At 60.1% G+C, this 21,164-nt stretch overlaps 1 protein-coding gene across 1 annotated transcript in view; it reads left to right on the top strand.

The window, feature by feature from the left end:
• The first annotated feature begins 53 nt into the window (after nucleotides 1–53).
• The window catches only part of SCRIB (scribbled planar cell polarity protein), a 22,915-nt gene continuing 1,804 nt past the window's right edge, over nucleotides 54–21,164 (top strand). Inside the window, exons 1-29 of the mRNA XM_008571695.1 lie at nucleotides 54–212; nucleotides 1,426–1,543; nucleotides 1,638–1,716; nucleotides 1,811–1,900; nucleotides 2,006–2,062; nucleotides 2,159–2,222; nucleotides 2,375–2,449; nucleotides 2,518–2,662; nucleotides 3,210–3,328; nucleotides 4,292–4,491; nucleotides 4,565–4,731; nucleotides 4,823–4,953; nucleotides 5,045–5,170; nucleotides 5,276–5,443; nucleotides 6,208–6,591; nucleotides 7,521–7,583; nucleotides 8,144–8,233; nucleotides 8,862–8,939; nucleotides 9,900–10,223; nucleotides 10,347–10,427; nucleotides 10,507–10,764; nucleotides 10,952–11,062; nucleotides 11,162–11,455; nucleotides 11,551–11,739; nucleotides 18,099–18,209; nucleotides 18,289–18,345; nucleotides 18,534–18,608; nucleotides 20,014–20,076; nucleotides 20,681–20,817. Coding sequence (XP_008569917.1) covers nucleotides 54–212; nucleotides 1,426–1,543; nucleotides 1,638–1,716; nucleotides 1,811–1,900; nucleotides 2,006–2,062; nucleotides 2,159–2,222; nucleotides 2,375–2,449; nucleotides 2,518–2,662; nucleotides 3,210–3,328; nucleotides 4,292–4,491; nucleotides 4,565–4,731; nucleotides 4,823–4,953; nucleotides 5,045–5,170; nucleotides 5,276–5,443; nucleotides 6,208–6,591; nucleotides 7,521–7,583; nucleotides 8,144–8,233; nucleotides 8,862–8,939; nucleotides 9,900–10,223; nucleotides 10,347–10,427; nucleotides 10,507–10,764; nucleotides 10,952–11,062; nucleotides 11,162–11,455; nucleotides 11,551–11,739; nucleotides 18,099–18,209; nucleotides 18,289–18,345; nucleotides 18,534–18,608; nucleotides 20,014–20,076; nucleotides 20,681–20,817 — 4,013 coding nt within the window. The remainder of the gene's footprint in view (nucleotides 213–1,425; nucleotides 1,544–1,637; nucleotides 1,717–1,810; nucleotides 1,901–2,005; nucleotides 2,063–2,158; nucleotides 2,223–2,374; nucleotides 2,450–2,517; nucleotides 2,663–3,209; nucleotides 3,329–4,291; nucleotides 4,492–4,564; nucleotides 4,732–4,822; nucleotides 4,954–5,044; nucleotides 5,171–5,275; nucleotides 5,444–6,207; nucleotides 6,592–7,520; nucleotides 7,584–8,143; nucleotides 8,234–8,861; nucleotides 8,940–9,899; nucleotides 10,224–10,346; nucleotides 10,428–10,506; nucleotides 10,765–10,951; nucleotides 11,063–11,161; nucleotides 11,456–11,550; nucleotides 11,740–18,098; nucleotides 18,210–18,288; nucleotides 18,346–18,533; nucleotides 18,609–20,013; nucleotides 20,077–20,680; nucleotides 20,818–21,164) is intronic.

Genomic DNA, 21,164 nt, shown 5'->3' with positions numbered 1-21,164 from the left:
CCCATGCGGGCCGGGCCCCGCCCCCCGCCCCGAGCCCGCCGCGCGCCCGCACCATGCTCAAGTGCATCCCGCTGTGGCGCTGCAACCGGCACGTGGAGTCGGTGGACAAGCGGCACTGCTCGCTGCAGGCCGTGCCCGAGGAGATCTACCGCTACAGCCGCAGCCTGGAGGAGCTGCTGCTCGACGCCAACCAGCTGCGCGAGCTGCCCAAGGTGAGCAGTCGCCGCACCTGCCGCGGCGGCCGCCGGCCACGGAAGCGAGGGGCTGGGCCGGCGGCCCGTCCGAGCCTTCAGCTGGTGCTGGCCCGAGCGAGGTGCCGCAGCCTCCAGCCGGCCCTGCTGGTTCTTACTGGCCAGAGTCCCTCCTTGGCCAGCCCCACCCTCCCCTCCCAGCCGCCTGCGCTGGCGCCAGGTGGCAGCGGACGTCAGGTGCCTCCCGGGTGGTCACGGAGCCTGGAGGAGGAGCTGCGGGGGGAAACCCGTGAGGAGGGGGGCGGGAGGCCGGCGATCAGGGAGGAAGATGCACCTGAGGTGACTGACGGACACTGGCTTGCCGGCAGGTGGGAGGCCTGGCCTTCTCCCTGACCGCTCTCCTTTTCTTCCTGGGTGCGAGGATGCGGTTCAGTTTCCTGAGGTGTTCAGCCCTGTCAGGTCTGCTCTGTGCTCATCTCTCTCTGCCGAGGGGGTACCTCTCGGTACCCTCATCTCTTCGTTTGCTTTCCTTCTTACGAGCCTGCTCTAGCAGAGAGGTTAAAGGAAGCTGGTCATAAAGCATTTCCTTCTCATGCTAGGTGCTGAGTGTGGGGGGCTGTGTGCCACAAATGGTGGCCCTGCACAGCCTGGCCGTGATGGTTCTGTTCTTCGTGGTCACCTATAGGTCTTACGTGTGCTATCTGCAGTACCTGCGTGCAGTACCGTGCATGCATGGGGAGTTCTGCTATTTCCATTCATGTTCTTTTGGTGATTATGTGCTGAGCTCTCCAGGCCCAGGCCGGGCTTACAGGTGGGGTTCAGTAGCAGGAACCTACCTGGACTCTCAGAGGGCTCATCTGCTGGTGGAAGCAGTAGTCCAGGTGGTGGGTGGAGTCCGGAGGTAACTGCAGATCAGGGTGCCGGAGGTCTCATCCAATCAGGAGCAGTTAGCTTCCCAGCTGGGGTTAGTTCCAGGGGAGGGGCACATGTGAGATAGCACAAAGGGATGCAGCCTCAAGGAAGGACTTGGGCACAGTGGGTGTGTGACCTGTGTGTCTTCATGTTTTCCTCATTGCAAGCTGGGATGTCATGGCTGGACCCCAGGACCCTGTGTGACCTAGAGCAGGCAGAGGTCCGGGGACCCACGACTCGTGACCCCATGCATGCTCTTTTCTACTCTGGAGAGGTGTTTTCCACGAGTCACTCCTCCCACACCCACCTCTACTTCTCACAGCCCTTCTTCCGGCTGCTGAACCTGCGCAAGCTGGGCCTGAGTGACAACGAGATCCAGCGGTTACCTCCTGAGGTGGCCAACTTCATGCAGCTTGTGGAGCTGGATGTGTCCCGGAATGGTGGGGAGCCCAGGCGGGGGCCGGGGTGGAGCCTCGGGGGTGGCTGGAGGGGCCCGAGAGTGGGGCATCTCTCCACGGTGACCCTCCATCACAGACATCCCTGAGATACCAGAGAGCATCAAGTTCTGTAAGGCTCTGGAGATCGCAGACTTCAGTGGGAACCCCCTGTCCAGGTGGGTGGCAGCCTGTGCTGGGGGTCGGCAGTGGGCTGTGGGAGGTCGAGTAAACCTGGTCTGGGCATCTGAGTCCACTGCTTTCTCTGCCCAGGCTCCCTGATGGCTTCACTCAGCTGCGCAGCCTGGCTCACCTGGCCTTGAATGACGTGTCCCTGCAGGCGCTGCCTGGGGACGTGGGCAAGTGAGTGACCTGTTGGGTGGAATGGGTCGGAGAGTGGGCTCATCCCTGTGGTGACCCTGCCCTCAGCCCCTGCCTTCTCACTGTTTGGCCCCATTTCTCTTCCAGCCTTGCCAACTTAGTGACCCTGGAGCTCAGGGAGAACTTGCTCAAGTCCCTGCCTGCGTGAGTGTGCTGAGCCTCCGCCCAGCGGCTGGGGTGGAGCTGTGGCCTCAGGGCCTGGAACCATGTGGTCACACTGTGACTCTGTTTCTTTTGCAGGTCTCTCTCTTTTCTGGTCAAGCTGGAACAGCTGGATCTGGGAGGCAACGATCTGGAAGTGCTGGTGCGTTGGAGGCGCGGCTGGAGAGTGGAGTAGGGGCAGGCTGGTGTGGGTTGGGCTATGGGTGTGGGCGGGGTCCAGGATGGGGCCATTTGGGGCCAAGCAGAAGTACCTTTCCTGCTCATTCTCATCCCTGTCCCTGTCCTTTCTTGCAGCCTGACACTTTGGGGGCTCTGCCCAACCTAAGGGAGCTGTGGCTAGACCGGAACCAGCTGGCAACACTGCCCCCGGTGAGTGAGGGCAGGGCCAGCCTTCTGCCTTGTGTGCAGCAGCTCTCTGACCCTCTGCCCGCCCTCAGGAGCTTGGGAACCTGCGGCGCCTGGTATGCCTGGATGTGTCGGAGAACCGTCTGGAAGAGCTACCCGTGGAGCTTGGAGGGCTGGTGCTGCTCACGGACTTGCTACTGTCCCAGAACTTGCTGCAGCGGCTGCCAGACGGCATTGGTCAGTGCCCGCCCAGAGGAGTGTGGGGCAGGGAACAGGAGGAGCATGGGGATCTGGATACCCTTACCGGGTGGCTTTGCTGGATCTTAAGCCAAGTGCCAGGAGGTGGTCCTGATGTGAGGAACCTGACCTTGCCTAGGCTCTGAGAGACATCCCTGAGGAAGGGGAGGAGGTTGTGCCGAGGTCTGGGTGCAGTCGGTGCAGTAACAGTGTGCCCCACCCAAAGAGTTGGGGCAGCTCATGGTAGCAGAGCAGGGGTGGTGGAGTTTGTAGCGTGGGCAGTAGACAGAGCTGTGAGGGCCCGGTTTGTCTTCTCCAAGGTGGTCAGGCATGCTTGGCCAGGAGAGGTTTGCAGTGGGAACGTGGGAGGAGCGCGGGCAGGTCTGGGGGCAGGTCAGGGCTCTCAGAGTCGTCCGGAAGAGCAGCGACAGGTGAAGCTCCTCAGGCTGTAGCTGCTGAAGGCCTGTCTTTGCTGCATGGGTGGTCGGGTATTCAGGATATGTCTTGGGCTTTAATCAGCCCTGTCACCATGTCTCCCCAATGCCAGGTCAGTTGAAGCAGCTGTCTATCCTAAAGGTGGACCAGAACCGGCTGTGCGAGGTGACCGAGGCCATCGGTGACTGCGAGAACCTCTCTGAGCTGATCCTCACGGAGAACCTGCTGACGGTAGGGCCAGCGCTGGCAGGCAGTTGCTGTCAGCTCCCTGAGAGCTTGGGCAGCAGAAAGGATTGGGGATTGAGGGGCATGCAGAGTGAGGGCAGGGTGTTGGCACATAGCAAGAGCTCAGGGGTTGGTGGCAGTGTGAACCTGTGCATGCAGGTGGGTGCTGGTGGCCTGGCTCATAGGAGCTGATTTGGAGGGGCACTTTCCTGGTCAGAAAAAGGAGTTTACCAGTAGGAGATAAGGTGGTGCTCAGAGGGGCTGGAGCAAGGGCCCGTGACAGTCAGGGCCAAGAACTTGAGCCCTGATATGTAGTGTGGCACCAGGGAAAGACGGAGGATGGAGAGAGGAAAACAGATTTGCACTTGGAGAGGATGGGCCAGGGGGACAGGAAGCAAGGCTGCACTGTAGAGGTGTGTGCTCTGTGCAGAGCTCAGCGAGGAGAGGCGCTGGGGACAGGGCTGGGGTGGCGGTGGCAAGGCCTGACTGAGGCTGGGTAGGCAGGACTCACCTGTGGGCAAGGTGCCCACATTGAGGCAAGAGGAAAAGTGAGCTCAGCTGGGAAGCACTGGGTGGGGGTGTCCCTGGGCAGGTAGGCTGGGCCTGGGGCCTGGGGAGCCTTGGAGACTAAGGAGCAGAGAGAGGCAGCAGCTGGTCGGGGTGCCAGGTGCACTCATGGGGTGTAGTGCCAGGATGTCAGCTGGGGCACCCACGGAAGAGTGCTAGGGTCGATGGGGTCTTGGTTTTGGGGTGCTTGGTAGTGGGGGCTGAAGGCTGATGGGAGCGGGCAGAGGTGGAGGTTAGTTTCCTGTCCAGGTTCAAGTTCAGGTCTCTGAGGGCTGTGAGGAGACCTGGCTGGAGCCGGCCTGCAGCCAGCCATGTGTGACATTTCACCTACCCTGAGGGGCTTTCGGCTCCCTCCCCCTGCAATGGGCTTCTGTCACTCCTAGCCCTTCCTCCTCTGGCCAGGCCCTGCCCCACTCTTTGGGGAAGCTGACCAAGTTGACCAACCTCAACGTGGACCGGAACCACCTGGAGGCGCTGCCTCCTGAGATTGGAGGCTGTGCGGCGCTCAGTGTCCTTTCCTTGAGGGACAACCGTCTGGCCACCCTGCCACCTGAACTTGCCCACACAACTGAGCTTCATGTGCTGGACGTGGCTGGGAACCGGTGAGTGCCTGCCTGGTCCCACGGACCTGGCCGTGTCCTGGATGGCGGCTGACTGTGCCCATCTGGTCCCCAGGCTGCAGAGTCTGCCGCTCGCACTCACCCACCTCAACCTCAAGGCTCTGTGGCTGGCTGAGAACCAGGCACAGCCCATGCTGCGCTTCCAGACGGAGGATGACGCCCAGACTGGCGAGAAGGTGCTCACCTGCTACCTGCTGCCCCAGCAGCCCCTGCCCAGCCTCGGTAGGTGGCTGGTGGCTCTGACTCGGGGGTGGGTGTGGCCTCAGGCACTGCTGGGGGACCAGCCTGGGTCCCTGACGCTTGCCTTCTATAGAGGATCTTGGGCAGCAGGGCAGCCCCTCAGAGAGCTGGAGCGATGCCCCCCTGAGCCGTGTAAGCGTCATCCAATTCCTAGAGGACCCTGCGGGTGATGAGGACGCCGAGGAGGCAGCTGCCGAGAAGCGGGTAAGGGGGTTGGGGACCCTAAGCTGTGCGCCTCTGCCTGCCTCACCTGACCCCTGCACTTCCTCTGCCCTCATCCCTGTCCCTCCTACAGGGCCTGCAGCGCCGGGCCACGCCTCACCCCAGCGAGCTCAAGGTGATGAAGAGGGGTGTGGAGGAGCGTCGGGGTGAGGCCTACTCCTGCAGGCCAGACCCCATGCCGCCCTCGCCCTCAGAGGAGGTGGGTGTGCAGGACAGCAGCCCCGGGTGTCCTGGTCATCCTGGGAGTGGGGCTGGTGGGCGGGTGGTGCGCTCACATGAAGCCTCATGCCAGTGCCTGCCGCAGGAGAAGAGGCTGAGCACTGAGTCCGGCCTGAGCGAAGGCTCTCACCCATCTGCCAGCACAACGTCCGGAGGAGAGCCCCAAGGCCCTCCGGATGGGGTGGAGGGGCTGGGTCAGCAGGAAGACATACCGGCTGGCCAGGAGGAGGATGCAGAGGAAGACTATGAGGAGGTGAGGACAGAGGGTGAAGGTCAGAAGCCAGACCTTGGCAGTCCCTCACCCTGTGCCAGAGCCTACCTAGCGCCCTTCTGAGCAGGTGTACAGTTGGGATCAGCTAGAGATAGTCTCTGGGCCATGCTAGTTACTGCCTTGATGAGGGTGGGACATGCAGGGGTCCCCTGCAGAGCTTGGCTGGGAAGCATAGGGTGGTGGCGTTCAGTGCAGCAGCTGTGCTGGAGGTGCCTGGGTGCCGCCCCAGGCAGAGGTGAGGGTCTCCACCCTACAGCCAGGCTTGGCATGGTCACGCCTATGTCTTGCATATTGTCCCGGGACTGGCTGGTCCCTAGCCCTTTCCCTGACCCTGACGGGTGTTCTCCATGTCAGGCCTCTGCACATCCCTACATTTTCACCCTGGGTGCTGCAGGATTTTCTAGGAAGGGTCCCCTGGTCCCTTGGCTGTCTCAGGGCTGAGATGTTGCTTGCCCTTCACTGGGCAGTCTCCTGAGTGTTCGTTCTTGGTGTGGTAGGAGCCTTGCAAAGCCTCTGTCACCCGTGCTATGCAGCAGGGCTTTTCTGGCCTGTCTGGACACTTGGCTATGGAGCCTGGCTTTGCTGGAAGGAGGGTGGGGGCTGGGGGCCAGGCCGCCATACTCATCCTCATGCCCACACAGCCCACAGTGCACTTCGCAGAGGACACGCTGCTGCCCAGGGAAGGTGGCGAGAGCGAGGTGGGGGCTGGGGGCCAGGCCGCCATACTCATCCTCATGCCCCCACAGCCCACAGTGCACTTCGCAGAGGACACGCTGCTGCCCAGGGAAGGTGGCGAGAGCGAGGAGGGACAGCTCGAGGCACCCTGGCCCCTGCCGGGCGGGAGACAGCGGCTTATTCGCAAAGACACACCTCACTACAAAAAGCACTTCAAGATCTCCAAGCTTCCCCAGCCCGAGGCGGTTGTGGCCCTCCTGCAGGGGATGCAGCCCGACGGGGAAGGCCCTGCAACACCTGGGGGATGGCACAACGGCCCCCACACGCCCTGGGCTCCCCGGGCCCAGGAGGAGGAGGAGGAGGAGGAGGACAGGGCCGAGCAGGAGGGCGAGGCCACCACGGAGGAGGAGGAGGAGGACAGGGAGGAGGCCGCAGCTCCTGTGCCTTCCGTCAAGGTGGGTCTCCGCCACACTTCTGCCTGCTGCAGGCGCCCCTGGCCCTCGCGGAGTACCTGCAGATGTGACGGAGAAGCGTGGAGTCCCAGTCCTGCTCTTTGACTGAGCTCTGTGGGTCGGGAGAAGGGTGGCTGCGTCCACACTGCAGCTGGCGTGGAGGTTGCCGTGTGCTCCTCGTGGCAGCCCCTGCATCTGGGCCAGCGTCGTCTGACGTGCTGCCTGGTGAAAAGGGGCTCACAGGACTTGAGGGCGTGCTCTCCACCTCTCCTGGGCCTGCAGGGCCTGTGTGCATGTGCAGTGGGGCTCAGGCAGGGTCTCTTCCTCTCCTGGGACCACTCCAGGCCGAAGCCCCACTGCTGGACATGGGGCTCCGTGCCAGGCATCTGCGGTCACACTCCTGCTGCCCTTCCTGGCTCTTCTGCCTTGCCAGGCTCTCCTGAGGCTCGGGGCAGACCCATGGGGTGCTAGTATGTCCTTTCCTGGCCTTCACATTTGCTCTCGGTGACTCACGAGTGGTGTCTGCTCACTGTAGACACTCAGATGGCAGGGAGAGCATGGGGCTGCCCACAGGCTCCGTCCTCCTTGCTCCCCACAACCCCCTTACCCTGAGTACAGGCTGATGACACGTGATGGCCGAGCACTCCAGAGTCAAGTCCAGGACAGCCAGGCCCTGGCTCAGCCCCGCTGTGGAGCTCTCCACCCCCTGCCAGCCGGGTCCCTCCCATCCATGTCGCAGTGTCCACTCCCATCTCCAGACCAGAGGGGACCCTGCGCCCAGGGCAGCACCAGGCCAGGCAGGAGGAGCCACTAGGGCCGAGGGAGCTTGGCGTGGCCTTTCTTCTGTCCTTTCTGCTAGTGGCGGGGCTGGGTGAGGTGGTGGTGTCCCGGCGGTGGCTAACCTGCATGCCTCGCTGGTCCTATCCTGACAGGGGGTGTCGTTTGACCAGGCCAATAACCTGCTGATAGAGCCTGCTCGCATTGAGGAGGAAGAGGTCTGTACTGCTCGTGCTGCTCGCTGCACTCTGGTCCCTGGGCTGCTGCTGTCCTTGCTTTGCGGGCTGTGGGCTCTCGCCTCTCCCCTCCGCTCAAGCACAAGCCCCCTCCCAAAAGCCCTCCCAGGAGCTGCCACAGAGCTTGGTCCTGGGCCGACACAGCCCTTGGGCTATGGGGCCTCTGGCAGGGGCAGAGCCAGTCTCAGCAGGGGCGAGTGAGGTTCCGGGCCATCTCCTGTCTTTCCACCTGGGGGCTGTGAGCCTTGAGGTGGCTCCGACTGCAGAAGCAACATCAGCCCTAACCTGGGGTAGGGTGGCAGGACCTCTGGCCCTCATCACCCAGAGGCGGGCAAGCCCTGGACTCCCTGGCTCTGCTGTGGCATCGCCCACCCTGTCCCAGGGTCTCAGGGCCTCCCTAGCTCCTCTGTTCTGCTGTGCTGGTGCTGGCAAATGGGTGTGAGACCTGGTGCAGCTGCCAGGGAGGAGCTGGAGGAGGTTGTCAGGGTGCCAGCCCCTCCTCATCCCGCCCCTCCCAGACACCTGTGTCTGTGTGTTTCCAGCTCACACTTACCATCGTGCGGCAGACCGGGGGCCTGGGCATCAGCATCGCTGGGGGCAAGGGGTCGACGCCCTACAAGGGTGATGATGAGGTGAGCGGCCGCCTGGGGCCACTGCCAGGTCCCTATCACCTGCTTTGCCCTGACGCTGTCTCTCACGCATAATCCCGTTCTCCAAGGCCTGTTGCTTTTTTGAGGGTCGTTGGGTGGCCTCCTCAGACCTCACAGCTCATTTCTGCATGCTGGCACTTGGGCCCCTGGTAGAGAACATGCACGGGTGGGCCCAAGGCACTAACTGTCAGAAAGCTGACCCTTCCGAGACCACGTGTGTATGGGGGGCTTTAAAGTGTGAGAGCAGCTTAAAGGGCAGGCCTGGGTCTTCCGTGTCCTTCTGCAGGCTTCTTTGCCGGGGGGGTGGTGTCGAAAGCCTTCTTGGGGGGTTGACCTGCATCATCCAGCTCTCTGGCACTCGAACCCCACAATGGCATGAACATAGCTCCTCTGACCCCCAGGCCCACTCTTCCCCTTCCCACGCCCCTGTGGGTCTTTGTGGCTTCTCCAGAGAGTAGCCTAGGGCTGGATCTGCTGAGAGCGGGTCTCTCTCTGGGGGTGTCTGGGCTTTTCATAGATGCCATGGTATCCTCCCAGAAGGGGTGAGACAGAGGGCCCACCCTCCTTGGCCTCTGCCATGCTCCGTGCACAAGTGTCTGTTGTCCCCCAGGGCATATTCATCTCTCGGGTGTCTGAGGAGGGCCCTGCAGCCCGGGCTGGTGTCCGAGTAGGCGACAAGCTCCTGGAGGTAAGCCAGCAACCCCTTGGCCACTAAGTGGTGGATGTACCCTTTTTTTTTTTTTTTCCTTTTTGTCTTTTTTACTGACCGGTAAGGAATCGCAACCCTCGGTGTTGCGCCCGCACCGTGCTCAGCCAGTGAGCGGGAACCGGTCACCACATAGGATCCGAACCCTCAGCAGGAGCGCCGCCACGCTCCCAAGCGGCGCACTCTCCAGTGCGCCACCGGGCCGGCCTGTGGATGTGCCCTTTGAGGTTTACACAGTCCTGGCTGTTGGGGTGCTTGGTTGTCTCCCCCTCATGAGGGGGCCCACTCAGGAGGCCTGGCTGCCACCACCCGGGAGACCCCCCGCTGCATGGGAGGCATAGTTGGGGGTGCTGGCTGCACCAGCAGCACAGGCCTGTTGAGGAGGGACTGCTCCAGGGGCTGGCCTGAAAGGCGGTCAGACCTCCAGCAGGGCTGGTGGGGTGTGGTCCCCGTGTGAGAGCCTTGGAGTCCCCTCCTGGGCATGTGGCAGTCCAGCTTGGGCAGGAGCGAGGGCAGGTGCAGGCCAGGGGGGCTGATGCTGTGGAGTGTTCCTGCTTACCTCTCGCCCAGTCTTTATGAAGGCACTCTAGTCCCTCACAGGTTCAGGCGTGGTCCAGTCATCTGGTACTTTGGGTGTCCTGTGTCAGACAGCTCATATGAGAGGCAGGTGGTAAGAGGTGTCCGGAGTGGGGATGGGTGTGGACTGGCCGCAGGGACACATACATAGGTGACTAGTTTCTGGGAACCTGAGCCCACCAGAAGCCATGTGGCTGGAGAGCCAGGGTGAGTTTCAGAGCTCACCCTGTGCCTTGCTCTCACCATCTGTGAAGTGGCTGTGAGCAGAGCCTCTGTGAGTGTCAGCACCGTATTAGCATTTGGCTGTTGGGTGGCCACCGTTGGGTCCTGATGTGTGCCGTGGTCTCTGTCCCCACCCGCCTGCAGGTGAATGGCGTGGTCTTGCAGGACGCCGAACACCATGAGGCCGTGGAGGCGCTGCGGGGGGCAGGCACCGCCGTGCAGATGCGAGTGTGGCGGGAACGCATGGTGGAGCCTGAGAACGCGGTCACTGTCACGCCCCTGCGGCCTGAGGACGACTACAGCCCCCGGGAGCGGCGGGGAGGCACGCTACGCCTGCCCCTGCTCCAGCCCGAGGCCCCTGGGCCCCTCCGTCAGCGCCACGCAGCCTGTCTCATGCGCAGCGAAAAGGGGCTAGGTTTCAGCATTGCTGGTGGCAAAGGCTCCACACCCTACCGGGCTGGCGATGGGGTGAGGCATGGGGCCTGGGGCACTGGGGGTGTGGTGGTTTCTTCTGGAGCTGGGAGCAGGAAATGCCCAAGGCCTCCATGCCCCGTGCCCTTACCAACGGCCCAGCTCTCCTCTCCCCCGTAGGGCATCTTCATCTCCCGCATCGCCGAGGGGGGTGCTGCCCACCGGGCAGGCACTCTGCAGGTTGGCGACCGCGTCCTCTCGGTGAGTGGCGGTAGCCTACCTGCCTGTGTCTGTTCTGTTTGGCCCTTGGGACCTCCCTGACCTGGGTGCACTCTTACAGATCAACGGGGTGGACATGACGGAAGCCAGGCACGACCATGCCGTGTCCCTGCTGACCGCCGCCTCCCCCACCATCGCCCTGCTGCTGGAGCGGGAGGCCGGGGGGGCCCTTCCCCCAAGTCCCCCACCACGTTCCTCCCCACCCGTCACTGCTACTGCCACTGCCACTACAACCACCACCACCCCCGGGGACTCTGGGCTGCCAAGGCTGGCTCCCAGCCTGTTGGCTGCGGCCCTAGAGGGGCCATACCCGGTGGAGGTGAGACCCCTACCCATCTCCCACCCCTGTCTGGGCATCCGCACAGCTCCAGGTGTGGGGTACTGACCCAGGGGTTCGTCGGGGTACCCCTGCCCCACCCCCAAGGATCTGGCCGTGCTCTGTGCAGTTGCCCTGCCCCCTTGCAACCTGCTCCTCTCTGACTGAGGCCTTTCCTGTGTCTCCCCAGGAGGTCCATCTGCCAAGATCTGGAGGCCCCCTGGGGCTTAGCATCGTTGGGGGCTCTGACCATTCCAGCCACCCATTTGGTGTCCAGGAGCCTGGTGTGTTCATCTCCAAGGTAGCGTGGGCCTGGCCAGCAACTTTGAGCAAAGGGGACCTGTCCTGGGCCGGACAAGCGTGGCCACAGCCCACTGAATGCTGCCCTCCTCCCCAACAGGTGCTGCCGCGGGGCCTGGCTGCTCGAAGTGGCCTGCGGGTTGGGGACCGCATCCTGGCAGTGAATGGTCAGGATGTGCGGGAGGCCACGCACCAGGAGGCAGTCAGCGCCCTGCTCCGGCCTTGCCTGGAGTTATCCCTGCTCGTGCGGAGGGACCCACCTCCACCGGGCATGCGGGAACTTTGCATCCAGAAGGCCCCTGGAGAGAAGCTGGGCATCAGCATCCGCGGGGGTGCCAAGGGCCACGCAGGGAACCCCTGTGACCCCACGGACGAGGGCATCTTCATCTCCAAGGTGAGGGCTGCCTCATCTGGCCAAACCCCACACCCTCTGGATGCCGCTGGGCGGGTGCCAGGTGCAGTTCTCTCCCACATCGGCTCTCCCCACAGGTGAGCCCCGCAGGGGCGGCCGGGCGTGATGGTCGGCTGCGAGTGGGGCTGCGTCTGCTGGAGGTGAACCAGCAGAGCCTGCTGGGCCTGACCCACAGCGAAGCTGTGCAGCTGCTGCGCAGTGCGGGTGACACTCTCACCGTGCTTGTCTGCGATGGCTTCGACACCAGCACCACTGCAACCCTGGAGGTCAGTACCCTCCCCAGGGACCAGGCCCTGCCTCAGCACAGCCCTGAGAGGTGGTGGGGAGCTGACCCGAGTCTGGGGAGCATGAGGTGGTTCTGAGCTGGGGTGGGCTCTGGTCACCATGCTGTCTGGGGCTCTGAACAGACCACTGGCATGGTCCAGTCCTGAGAGAAGAGGTTGAGCCATTGGCCTCTAGATGAACAACACCTAAATTGAGTGTGGTCACTGAGGCGTGACAGGCAGGGCTCAGAGCCTTGCCTGGAGCACACCAGCCAAGGAGAGTCCTGTGCACGGGGCTTTGCCTGCAGATGTGCACAGTGGTCCCGGCCCCCTGCCCAGTGGCATCCTGCTCCTCTCAGCTGTCTCCAAGGCTTGGCTTGTCCGTGGGCCCTGGTTGGCCCCAGGCTGTCCCTCTGGGCAGCCCCTCAGCCAGGAGCTCACTCCCCAAGACCTTCCCTTTAGCTGCTGACCTTTCATGCTCTGCACCCAGAACCGAAGCCAAGACCAGGGTGGGGGGCGCAGGGTGGGTTCCCAGCTGTCCTCATTCCCTCGGCTGCCAGCTCCTGGTCCGGCCTTTGTCCTGGATGAGGCTTGACTCTGAGCCTCCGTGTCTCTTGTCTTCCACCTGCTGTCCCTGGGGCACCTCAGCACCTTCCTTCCGCAGGTCCAAATGGACCTCTATGTCGGTTCACCTGCGGTGGCCACCAGCTCTGCCGAGAGAGTCTATTGCTGTCTCCAGTGCAGGTGGCTATGTCACTGCTCCCTGCCACACATGTATGGCTTCTGCTCCTTGCAGCAACCTTGGGTGGGCTGGCCACCTCGAGTGGTTTCCCTGGATCTCTGGGTTGATGACTTACTGCCAGATGCCAGCCAGGAAGATACTCCAGGGCTGGCGGCCCAGACAGTACACCCTAACCTGCACTGTCATCATGGGTGACCCCCGTGGAAAGCGAGTTAGCATTGTATTTTTGGCTGCACAACTGAGACGCCAGGCTGGAAGTCACAGGAGCCACGCCCTACTCCCTGGGCTTGGGACTGGCCTGGTCTGGCCTCATCCCCACCACTCCAGCTGTCTTCAGGGGAGTCCTAGGGGGTTCTGAGGAGGAATTTCTCTTAGAGCTTTAACACATTTTCTTAAAGTTTTTACTCAGAGAATATCTTCTTGAGGGGGAGGGATCAAAGGTCCAGAAGAGAGGGAGCTGGTGTGCCTGTATTCACAGCCCAGCGTGCATCCATGTGGCCATGCTCTCTGGCTCATGCTGTTGTGATAGGGGTTATCCTTACTGTGTCTGGCGGGATGTGTCTGTGCCCACTGCCCAAGCCACCATTCGGGTGTCGCCAGTGAGCGTGCCCATGGGCACATCTGTGTGTGCAGGAGGGTTTCTGCAGGGAAGGTCAAAAGGTCTTAAACCTCACATGCTGGCTGGGTCACTGACCCGGCCAGGGACAGAGCCAGGCACCATTTCCACATCCTCCCCTGTGCTGGGGAGCGCAGACTGTGGTTTAGGTCAAGCCTGGCAGGAGCAGGGCAGCAGGCAGTGGGGGCCAAGAACCTTGGCTCAAGCCTCTCCTCTGCCCACCACTGCCGCCTCCTGTGCTGGCATTACTCTCAGGGTGTCTGTCTTCCATCTCCTGACGCAGCATCTCTTTTTACCATTGCAGGCTCCAACCTTCTATTGTACTGTTTCATAGAGTGCAGGTGTGTTTTTCTCCATCTGTCACCTGTTCATTGTTGTAAGGTTATAAAACATTGCCTTGTTTTCTTACTAGTGCTTCTATAATTTTTAAAAAGTACACTCTCTGTAGTTCACCTGGGACCATTCTTCAAGTGAGTGGATTCATAGATGTCCCTGTAGCATTCATCAGTCTGTTGTTTCCCACTGATGTGGGGAATGTGACTTCACTGCGTGTTCAATTTTCATGTGTTCTAGGGCTTATTTTTGGACTTGGTCCTAGTGAGCTGTGGGTCAGTCCTCGGGCCAGTGCCACACTGTTTTAGATGTTGTCACTTCATAGTGTGTTTTAACACCTAACCAACTAGTTGCTACCCACTTTCTTTTTTTCTTTTGAGAAGTTTCTGTCTACTGTCATGTGTTCTCACTTTCAAGTGAAACTGCTAAGTTCCATAACAAAAATTGCTTGGGTTGCTGGGATTGTAAGTTTTTCTCAAGTATATTCCTAGGTTGTTCTTGTTTTCTTATTAATTGTGATAACTACAATCAGCTGGCTTTGTTTCATTTCCTAGCGGAATCCGCGCTTCTGCAGTGAGGGCAGTGGGGTCTTCCTTTCTGATGCCAGGCCCTCCTGTGCTTGCTGGGCCCAGTGCTGTGGGGGATGGTGGTGGTGGCCAGTGGCTTTGCCTTGTGCCCAGCTTTAAGGGGCCATTTCATCCTGTAGTGTGATGTTTGCTGTAGTTTCTTTTACAAAATTTTTAAACTGGGGGGGCTGTTTCTACTTGAAACCTGTAAGAATTGTTACCTGAGACGGGCGTTGAGTTTCCTGAGGTCCTTTTGTCAGTTGTTCTGACATCTCGTGCCAAGATAGGGAGCTTCAGCCCCTGGGGTCTACATCAGCGAGCGTGGCACTTGAAGGAAAGAGGAGCTGTGCTTAGACATCGGGACTCTTCACAGCAGTGTCTGGCTTCCTGGCTTCTCGCACAGGAACCAGAGGACCTGGCACGGTTGGGCTCTGGTCCGAAGACCTTCTGTGTCTCTGAACCCTCCAGGGCACAGGGTGGGGGTGCTCACAATTCTTTGCTCACCCCATTTTTCTTAAACTCAGCCTTGGGACTTCTCTTTGTCAGCCTGTCTGGCCCCCGCTGGCATTGAGGTGCCACTGGACTCCACGCTTTCCTTTTCCTTCTGCCATCCAGTCCCTGTATTTGCTTAGGAGCTGGCCGGCTCTCTCCCCAGCACCCTGGAACCGTGGTCACAGGTAGGAGCGTTTGTGAGAACGTGCCTGCTCTGTGTTCTAGGTCTGGTGCATTTTTAGGGCTCCTGCACTGTCTTTATGAACTGGGTCTCACTTGTCCTAGGGCCTTGGGCCAGTGCCTGACCTCCCTTCTCAGCCTCCTTATCTGCAGCTCTTCCAGGTCGTTGGCAGAATTAAGTAAAGCAAACGGCACAGCATGCACCTGCCTCACAGTACTAGCCCCAGGCTCTCTGAGCAAATCTCGGTTAATGTGTATTTTCCAGGAGAACTCTTCACTTTACCATTCTCCATGTGATGTAAAGAAGGGAATAGCCCTGTTGCCCTTTGCTCCCCCTTCGTGATCTAGTTGCCTGTGTCGTCTTTTCCTCCTGGTCACACAGGCTGGAGTTTTATATATTTTAATGGCCTTGTCAAAGAGCCAGCTTTTGAATATCAATCAAGACTGCCTTCCCCTGACAATTATTGTCAACAAAAATAGAATAAAATGAAAAAAGCCACCTTTCCTTTTTAGCACCTCCCTGGTCTCTGCTCTAAGGAAAGATACTTCTGTCCCTCTTTTTGCATCTGTTGCTGTTAATCTTTCTACAGATTCATCTTCAAGGAAGAGATTTTCTTTTATCAGTTGTTTTTTTGTACTGATATGAGTTTATAAAGGAAGGGCATAGTAGATGCTGGATTCTTTTTATTTGTCGATTTCTAGAATAACAAGCTGTTGCCCTGGAAACCTCCAACAATGGCTACTGAGGTGTCTTTCCGTGTTTTAGTGTTATTATAAACTCATGGGTCTTTATTTAACTCATGTAAGATTACAGAGTTTGTACTAACTTCCTTGATTTAATACTTGTCTCTTTTTCTCACACATAAAACTTTTAATTCCTTAATAATGTCAAAATGCCATGCTAATAGCATTACTAGTAATGAGAGCATTGAGAACAGGTTAAGAGTTTCTTATGGCTCTTTCTGTTCTTAGGGTTTACTCAGCAAGGATGTACAGTCAAAACACTGTGTTTTTAAGCCACCTGAGATCATTTCTGTGTGTGGTTTATGCTATCAACTTAGTAAATGTACACTTAGGCTTACTTGTTCTTGGCTTTCAGGGGTGACTTTTTTAAAAGTCTGTTTCTGAATTGTGTGAACCTTCACATGGTTCCAAAGACAAAACTATAAAACAGGGTACTTCCTACAGGCGACCGTTTTTATTAGCTTTTGGTTCGTCCTGCCATTTGTTTTCTTTCTGAAAAATATAAGCAAGCACATAAAATAAGTTAAGGGCTGCCTGGTGAGCTCAGTTGGTAGTGTGGTGCTGATCACACCGCCGAGATCAGGGTTCAGGTTTCCATACTGGCCAGCTGCCAACAAACAATAAATGAACTTGAAGAAAAGTTGCAAAAGCACTACAAAGACCACCTCACTCAGAGACCCCGTTCACGTCTCGCCAGCTTTTCCCAGGGACAATCTTCGCAGCAAAGGCGCCACCCAGGGTTGTCACATCTCTAGTCTGCTTCGGTCCAGAGCGGTGCTTTGGCCTGCCCGCCTCTCGGCCCCTGACGCTGCTGAGCACCGACCTTCACTGCGGAGAGTGCCCCACACTCTGGGTGTGTCTGATGTTCGCGCACCGCGAGTTTCAGCGTGCGCGTCTTTGACAGGGTCTTCACAGGAGCAACCTTGTGCCTTCTCCAGGCTCCCGTCAGGGCGCAGGGATGTCGGTCTGTCCCATCGTTGGTCTTAACAGTGGTGCGGCCAGGTTTCCGCACTGCAGAGTTGCTCCTCCCCTCCGTGGGCAGTGCTGTCAGGCAGTGTTGTGGGGAGGGGCTTGCAGAGTCGTGCTTGCCCACCCGCAGCAAACTTCCACCCACTGGTCTTCACAGAGTGAGTCCCTGCTGCTGCTAAGAGACCTGCCCTTCCTGTCACTTCCTGCTCTAAGGACGAGCTGCCCCTCACCCGGTGCACATCTCATCTGCTTGCCTGTTCGTGTGGATGCTCAGGCTCCACTTTATTTCGTAGGTGACAGTTTGTCATTGCTGTCATCTGTTTTCATGCTCACATCATCCCAGCCTTGGCCTTGGGAGGGCTGCAGGCCGGCCTGGTGTCCTCCTCTGGGCGCTTCCTCTCTCCTGCACTCCAGGATGTTCTGGAGTCGTCTTGTGCTCTCAGTCACCTCTCCAAGGAGCACTGGTCCCAATTTGTGGACATGATATTTAGACACCAAGATCTGGCACTAGGTGTGTGCATTGCTGTTAGGTCGTGGTGTCAGGACTCCAGGGAGCCAGCTTGGAGCTGCGAGTCATCTCTGTCTGTGATCATCTCTGGAGGTTCAGACAGCATGAGCTCCCCGAGGCTCACACCTCCCCGTCGGCCCCAGCTCAGCCCTCCCCACGTGAGGCCGGCCCTGCCTCTCAGGCCTGCCCAGTGGCTTTCTCAGTTACTGCAGAAGTTGAGAGGCAGGTACCACATTTGCTGCTGCTGTTTTGTCAGGATCTGAAAGAGACATTTGTCTCCCGTTGTAGCTGTGCTTTTATCAGGCTCTCCTGCTCCTGCCGTCTCTGCCTTCTGTGTTGAGTGGCTCTCATTGAACGCTTACGTTAGGATCGTGGCATCATCTGTCAGCAGCCTTTTCCATGCTACCTCTGCGCCCGACAACTCTTTGCCCATCTCTTCTCATCAGTTCACTGTGCCTTATGAGCAGCAGCACAGCTGGACTTGTGTCTCCTCCCGCACTGGCAGTGTCCCCTCAGCTCACGGCAAGGGTGGCCGCGATGACTCCTTCCACTGTGCCACTACGTCCTCCCCTGCTGTTGGTGGAGGCTGAGCCAGTCCCTTCATCCCTCATGGGGTTGGAAGGGAGCCATTCCTGGGTCTCCATCCACCGTACTTACGCTCAGGATCCGGGCACACCTCGTGCCCAGACACACGCCTGTTCCTGTGCCTGTGCTCATCCTGTCCTGCCAGCCCAGGGTTTGATGAGTGACTGAGCTAGTTGATTTTCTCCTGCAGTGTGTCCCTTGCTGCAGACTCTTCCCCAGCACGCGTACCACAGTGTCTAAACGCGGCCTACCTGTCCATGAGCATCACTCTGCTGCCGGGCTCACTGCCATTCCCCGCCCCTCCCCTGCCTTTGTTCAAGGGTGTGACTCTATAGACAGTCAGCCTCCTCTGCCCCTGCCACATGCAGGCACAACCTGTGCCCACACAGCCCTGTGAGCCAGGTACCAGGGGCACCCAGTATCCACGATGGGGATGCAGGCTGGGGATGGTGGTGCGGTGTCCTGGGGTCCCAGCAGAGTGCTCCCAGAGGCCATCTCAGCCACACAGCCGGCCAGCCCTGCGTCTGCTGTATGTCGCTGGCTTATCCTGGGCCAGGGCTCCAGGTTGCCCCTGGAGGCAGACCTTGCCACTGGGTCCCCACTCTCAGCCCACTCCCCTCCTCTTAGGTGTCCCCAGGTGTCATTGCCAACCCCTTTGCGGCAGGCATCACCCACCGGAACAGCCTGGAAAGCATCTCATCCATTGACCGAGAGCTGAGCCCTGAGGGCCCCGGCAAGGTCAGGATCACAGTGGCTGCAGCCCCAGGGCTAGGAGTCTGCAGCCGGCAGTTCCTGACTGTGTCTTCTCCGCTCACAGGACAAGGAGCTGGCTGGACAGACCCCACACTGGGGACTCGAGGCCGCAGAGGTCCCGGTGAGGCCCCTGGCTCTGACCTGTGGGCTGCCCGCTCCAGTTGGGGCAGTGTAGGGGTGGATACAGCCTGTGGAGTAGTGGGTGACCGCATCCCAGCCCCCCTGCCCTTGTGCCCACTGCTGACCACACCACTTGCAATGTCCCTCCCTCCTGCTGACTGCTAGTGCTATGTCCGCTCTGTTCCCCAGGGCCGGAGTCTGGAGCCCTTGAAGCTGGACTACCGCGCCCTGGCCGCCGTGCCCAGCGCTGGCAGCCTGCGAAGGGTCAGTGTCTACTGTGTGCTGAGTTGCACCCCTGCCCAGCCTCTGTCTGTCCCATGTCCATCTGCCACCTGTCAGTCTCATCCCTGCCTGAGCTCCCTCCCATCACCTGGTGGGCCACTGCCAGGGTCCTCTTGACCAGCTCAGGCCTTACCCACAGGACAAGTGCCAAGGCCATTGTGGAGGGAACCTTCATCTGGGGTGGGGGCTGGGCCTGCAGGGTATCCCAGTAGGATCTCGACCCCCCGCCTAGTATGTGTCTTGTCCCCCTTAATTCTTGACCCAAGCCCTAAGGCAAGTGCTGTACACCCCACCCCCCACCCCCGTCCCATAGGTGAAGAAAAAGGAGCAAGGGAGTAGGGCTGACTCCTTTGAAGGCATTTGGCCTCAGCCCCCACCCCTTGCTCTCGTGTTCGGCGAGCAGGCTGGGTGTGTGGGGGGGTCTGAGCTCAGGCAGGGGCTGCCTGGCCCCAGGGGCGCAGGGCGGGGACAGAGGCAGCTGGAGGCCTCCAGAGCCATCCTGGTGGGGTTGGGCATGTCTGCGGGAGGATGGGTTGGAGCAGCTGCGAGGGGTCATGGGAGGCGGGGGGGCGGTGCTGGAGAGCCCCAGTGCTGACAGCTGGGCTGGGGTGGACACTGGGAAAGTTGTGGGCTTGAGGACAGGCAGGAAGGATATTCGGTCCTTATTCCTCCCCCAAGAGATATAAATGAGCCTCCCAGAGGGTGTGCCCAGCTAGCCGGTGCTGGGAGACCCTGCAGGAACGTTGTGAGTGGTTGAGGGGTGGGCTTGGCCAGGACCTGCCCCAGCCCTGGGGAGGCAGCGAGAGGCCTAGCAGGTCCTGGGGACTGAGAGAGCCCATTTAGGGGCTCTTGGGCACTGATCATGAGCAGCCCGAGACGGGAGCCTCCAGGAAGGGTGGAGGCCCAGCATCGTGTGGTCAAGAAAGGGTCCAGCTGTGGGTGGCTGGTGGAGCCGGGGGTCCCCCTGGCTTGTGCACTGTTGGGATACACAGGAGGGCAGCTGGGAAGCCTGAGCAGTTGGCAGTGGGCACGGCTCAACTCAGAGCCTTGAGGGCTGGGCACTGCAGGTGGGTGGGCTCCCTGTCCCCACCTCTGTCCCCATGCCTCCGTGCAGCTCTGGACTGCACCCTTGGCCTTCCCCCCACCATGCCGGGGGAAGGAGAGGGCCTGGTGAAGTCCAGGCCACCGCCTTTTGGGAAGAACCCCTTCGTACTGGCCAAGAGGTCATCCAAGCCCATCTAGGGGTATCCCCTGGACTGTGGTCAGGTTGGGGAACTGAGGAGCCGTCTCTGTTCCACCAAGGCAGTGCCTGGGCCCCCAATTCCTTTTCCTCCTGAGGCCACAGCCCTGCCTGGCTCCCGACCCACCCAACGTCTGGTTCCTCCAGGTTCCATCTGGGATAGTTGGAGGGAAGATGGCTGAAGCCCTCTACTTTTCCAGCAGCCAGCAGGTGAGCGTCCCCACTGGGTGGAGGAGGACAGTGCAGACAGGTGCTGCTGTGTATTGCCCCCTCCTCTGGGGAGGTGGCTGTCAGGAGAAGGTGCCTGCCTCCCAGCTGCCACTCATCACATTGGGGCTGACCCAGTCTTCCTGCTGATAACGGGGGTTGTGGGGGTTCTGTGTGAGGACACAGCCTGTGGACACCTTCTGATTAGAGCTGGCTGGTGGTGGGGATGGTGGAGCTTGAGCTTGCTGTTCTGGAGGGCTTCAAGCCCTCCTGAGAACCCTAATCAGCATCTCAGGCCCAGTACCACCCTGCCCTTCTTCCTGTCTCTGGGCCTGGGTCCCCCGATCCCACCCCCCACCTGTTATATGGCCAGGCCCAGTCCCTGGGCATCTTCCTCTCAGTGCACTGCAGGGTGGGGGTGGGTGAGCTCCCAGCCTCTGTCCTCACAGATAGAACCTGTGGATGACTGTTGCCCACCCCACCCCATGCCTTTACCTGAACCCCTGACCCTGCTCTCCTCTGGCCCCCACTCCCGCCCTTTGCAGACAAAACTGGGGGTGATCCAGCCATTGGCTCAGGCCTGGCCAAAGGGCTCCCCGGCCCCCAGGGCCAGAGGTGGTACTGGCTGCATGAGTGCCCTGCTCCACCTCGGCAGTGGGGTGGTGGGGCGGGTAGGGCTGACTCCTTTGAAGGCATTTGGCCTCAGCCCCCACCCCTTGCTCTCGTGTTCGGCGAGCAGGCTGGGTGTGTGGGGGGGTCTGAGCTCAGGCAGGGGCTGCCTGGCCCCAGGGGCGCAGGGCGGGGACAGAGGCAGCTGGAGGCCTCCAGAGCCATCCTGGTGGGGTTGGGCATGTCTGCGGGAGGATGGGTTGGAGCAGCTGCGAGGGGTCATGGGAGGCGGGGGGGCGGTGCTGGAGAGCCCCAGTGCTGACAGCTGGGCTGGGGTGGACACTGGGAAAGTTGTGGGCTTGAGGACAGGCAGGAAGGATATTCGGTCCTTATTCCTCCCCCAAGAGATATAAATGAGCCTCCCAGAGGGTGTGCCCAGCTAGCCGGTGCTGGGAGACCCTGCAGGAACTCGCGTGAACAGA

The sequence above is a fragment of the Galeopterus variegatus genome, unplaced genomic scaffold (genome assembly GCF_000696425.1).
Source record: "Galeopterus variegatus unplaced genomic scaffold, G_variegatus-3.0.2 Scaffold711, whole genome shotgun sequence".
Lineage (NCBI taxonomy): Eukaryota > Metazoa > Chordata > Mammalia > Dermoptera > Cynocephalidae > Galeopterus > Galeopterus variegatus.
This window is presented reverse-complemented; position numbering and strand designations above follow the sequence as displayed.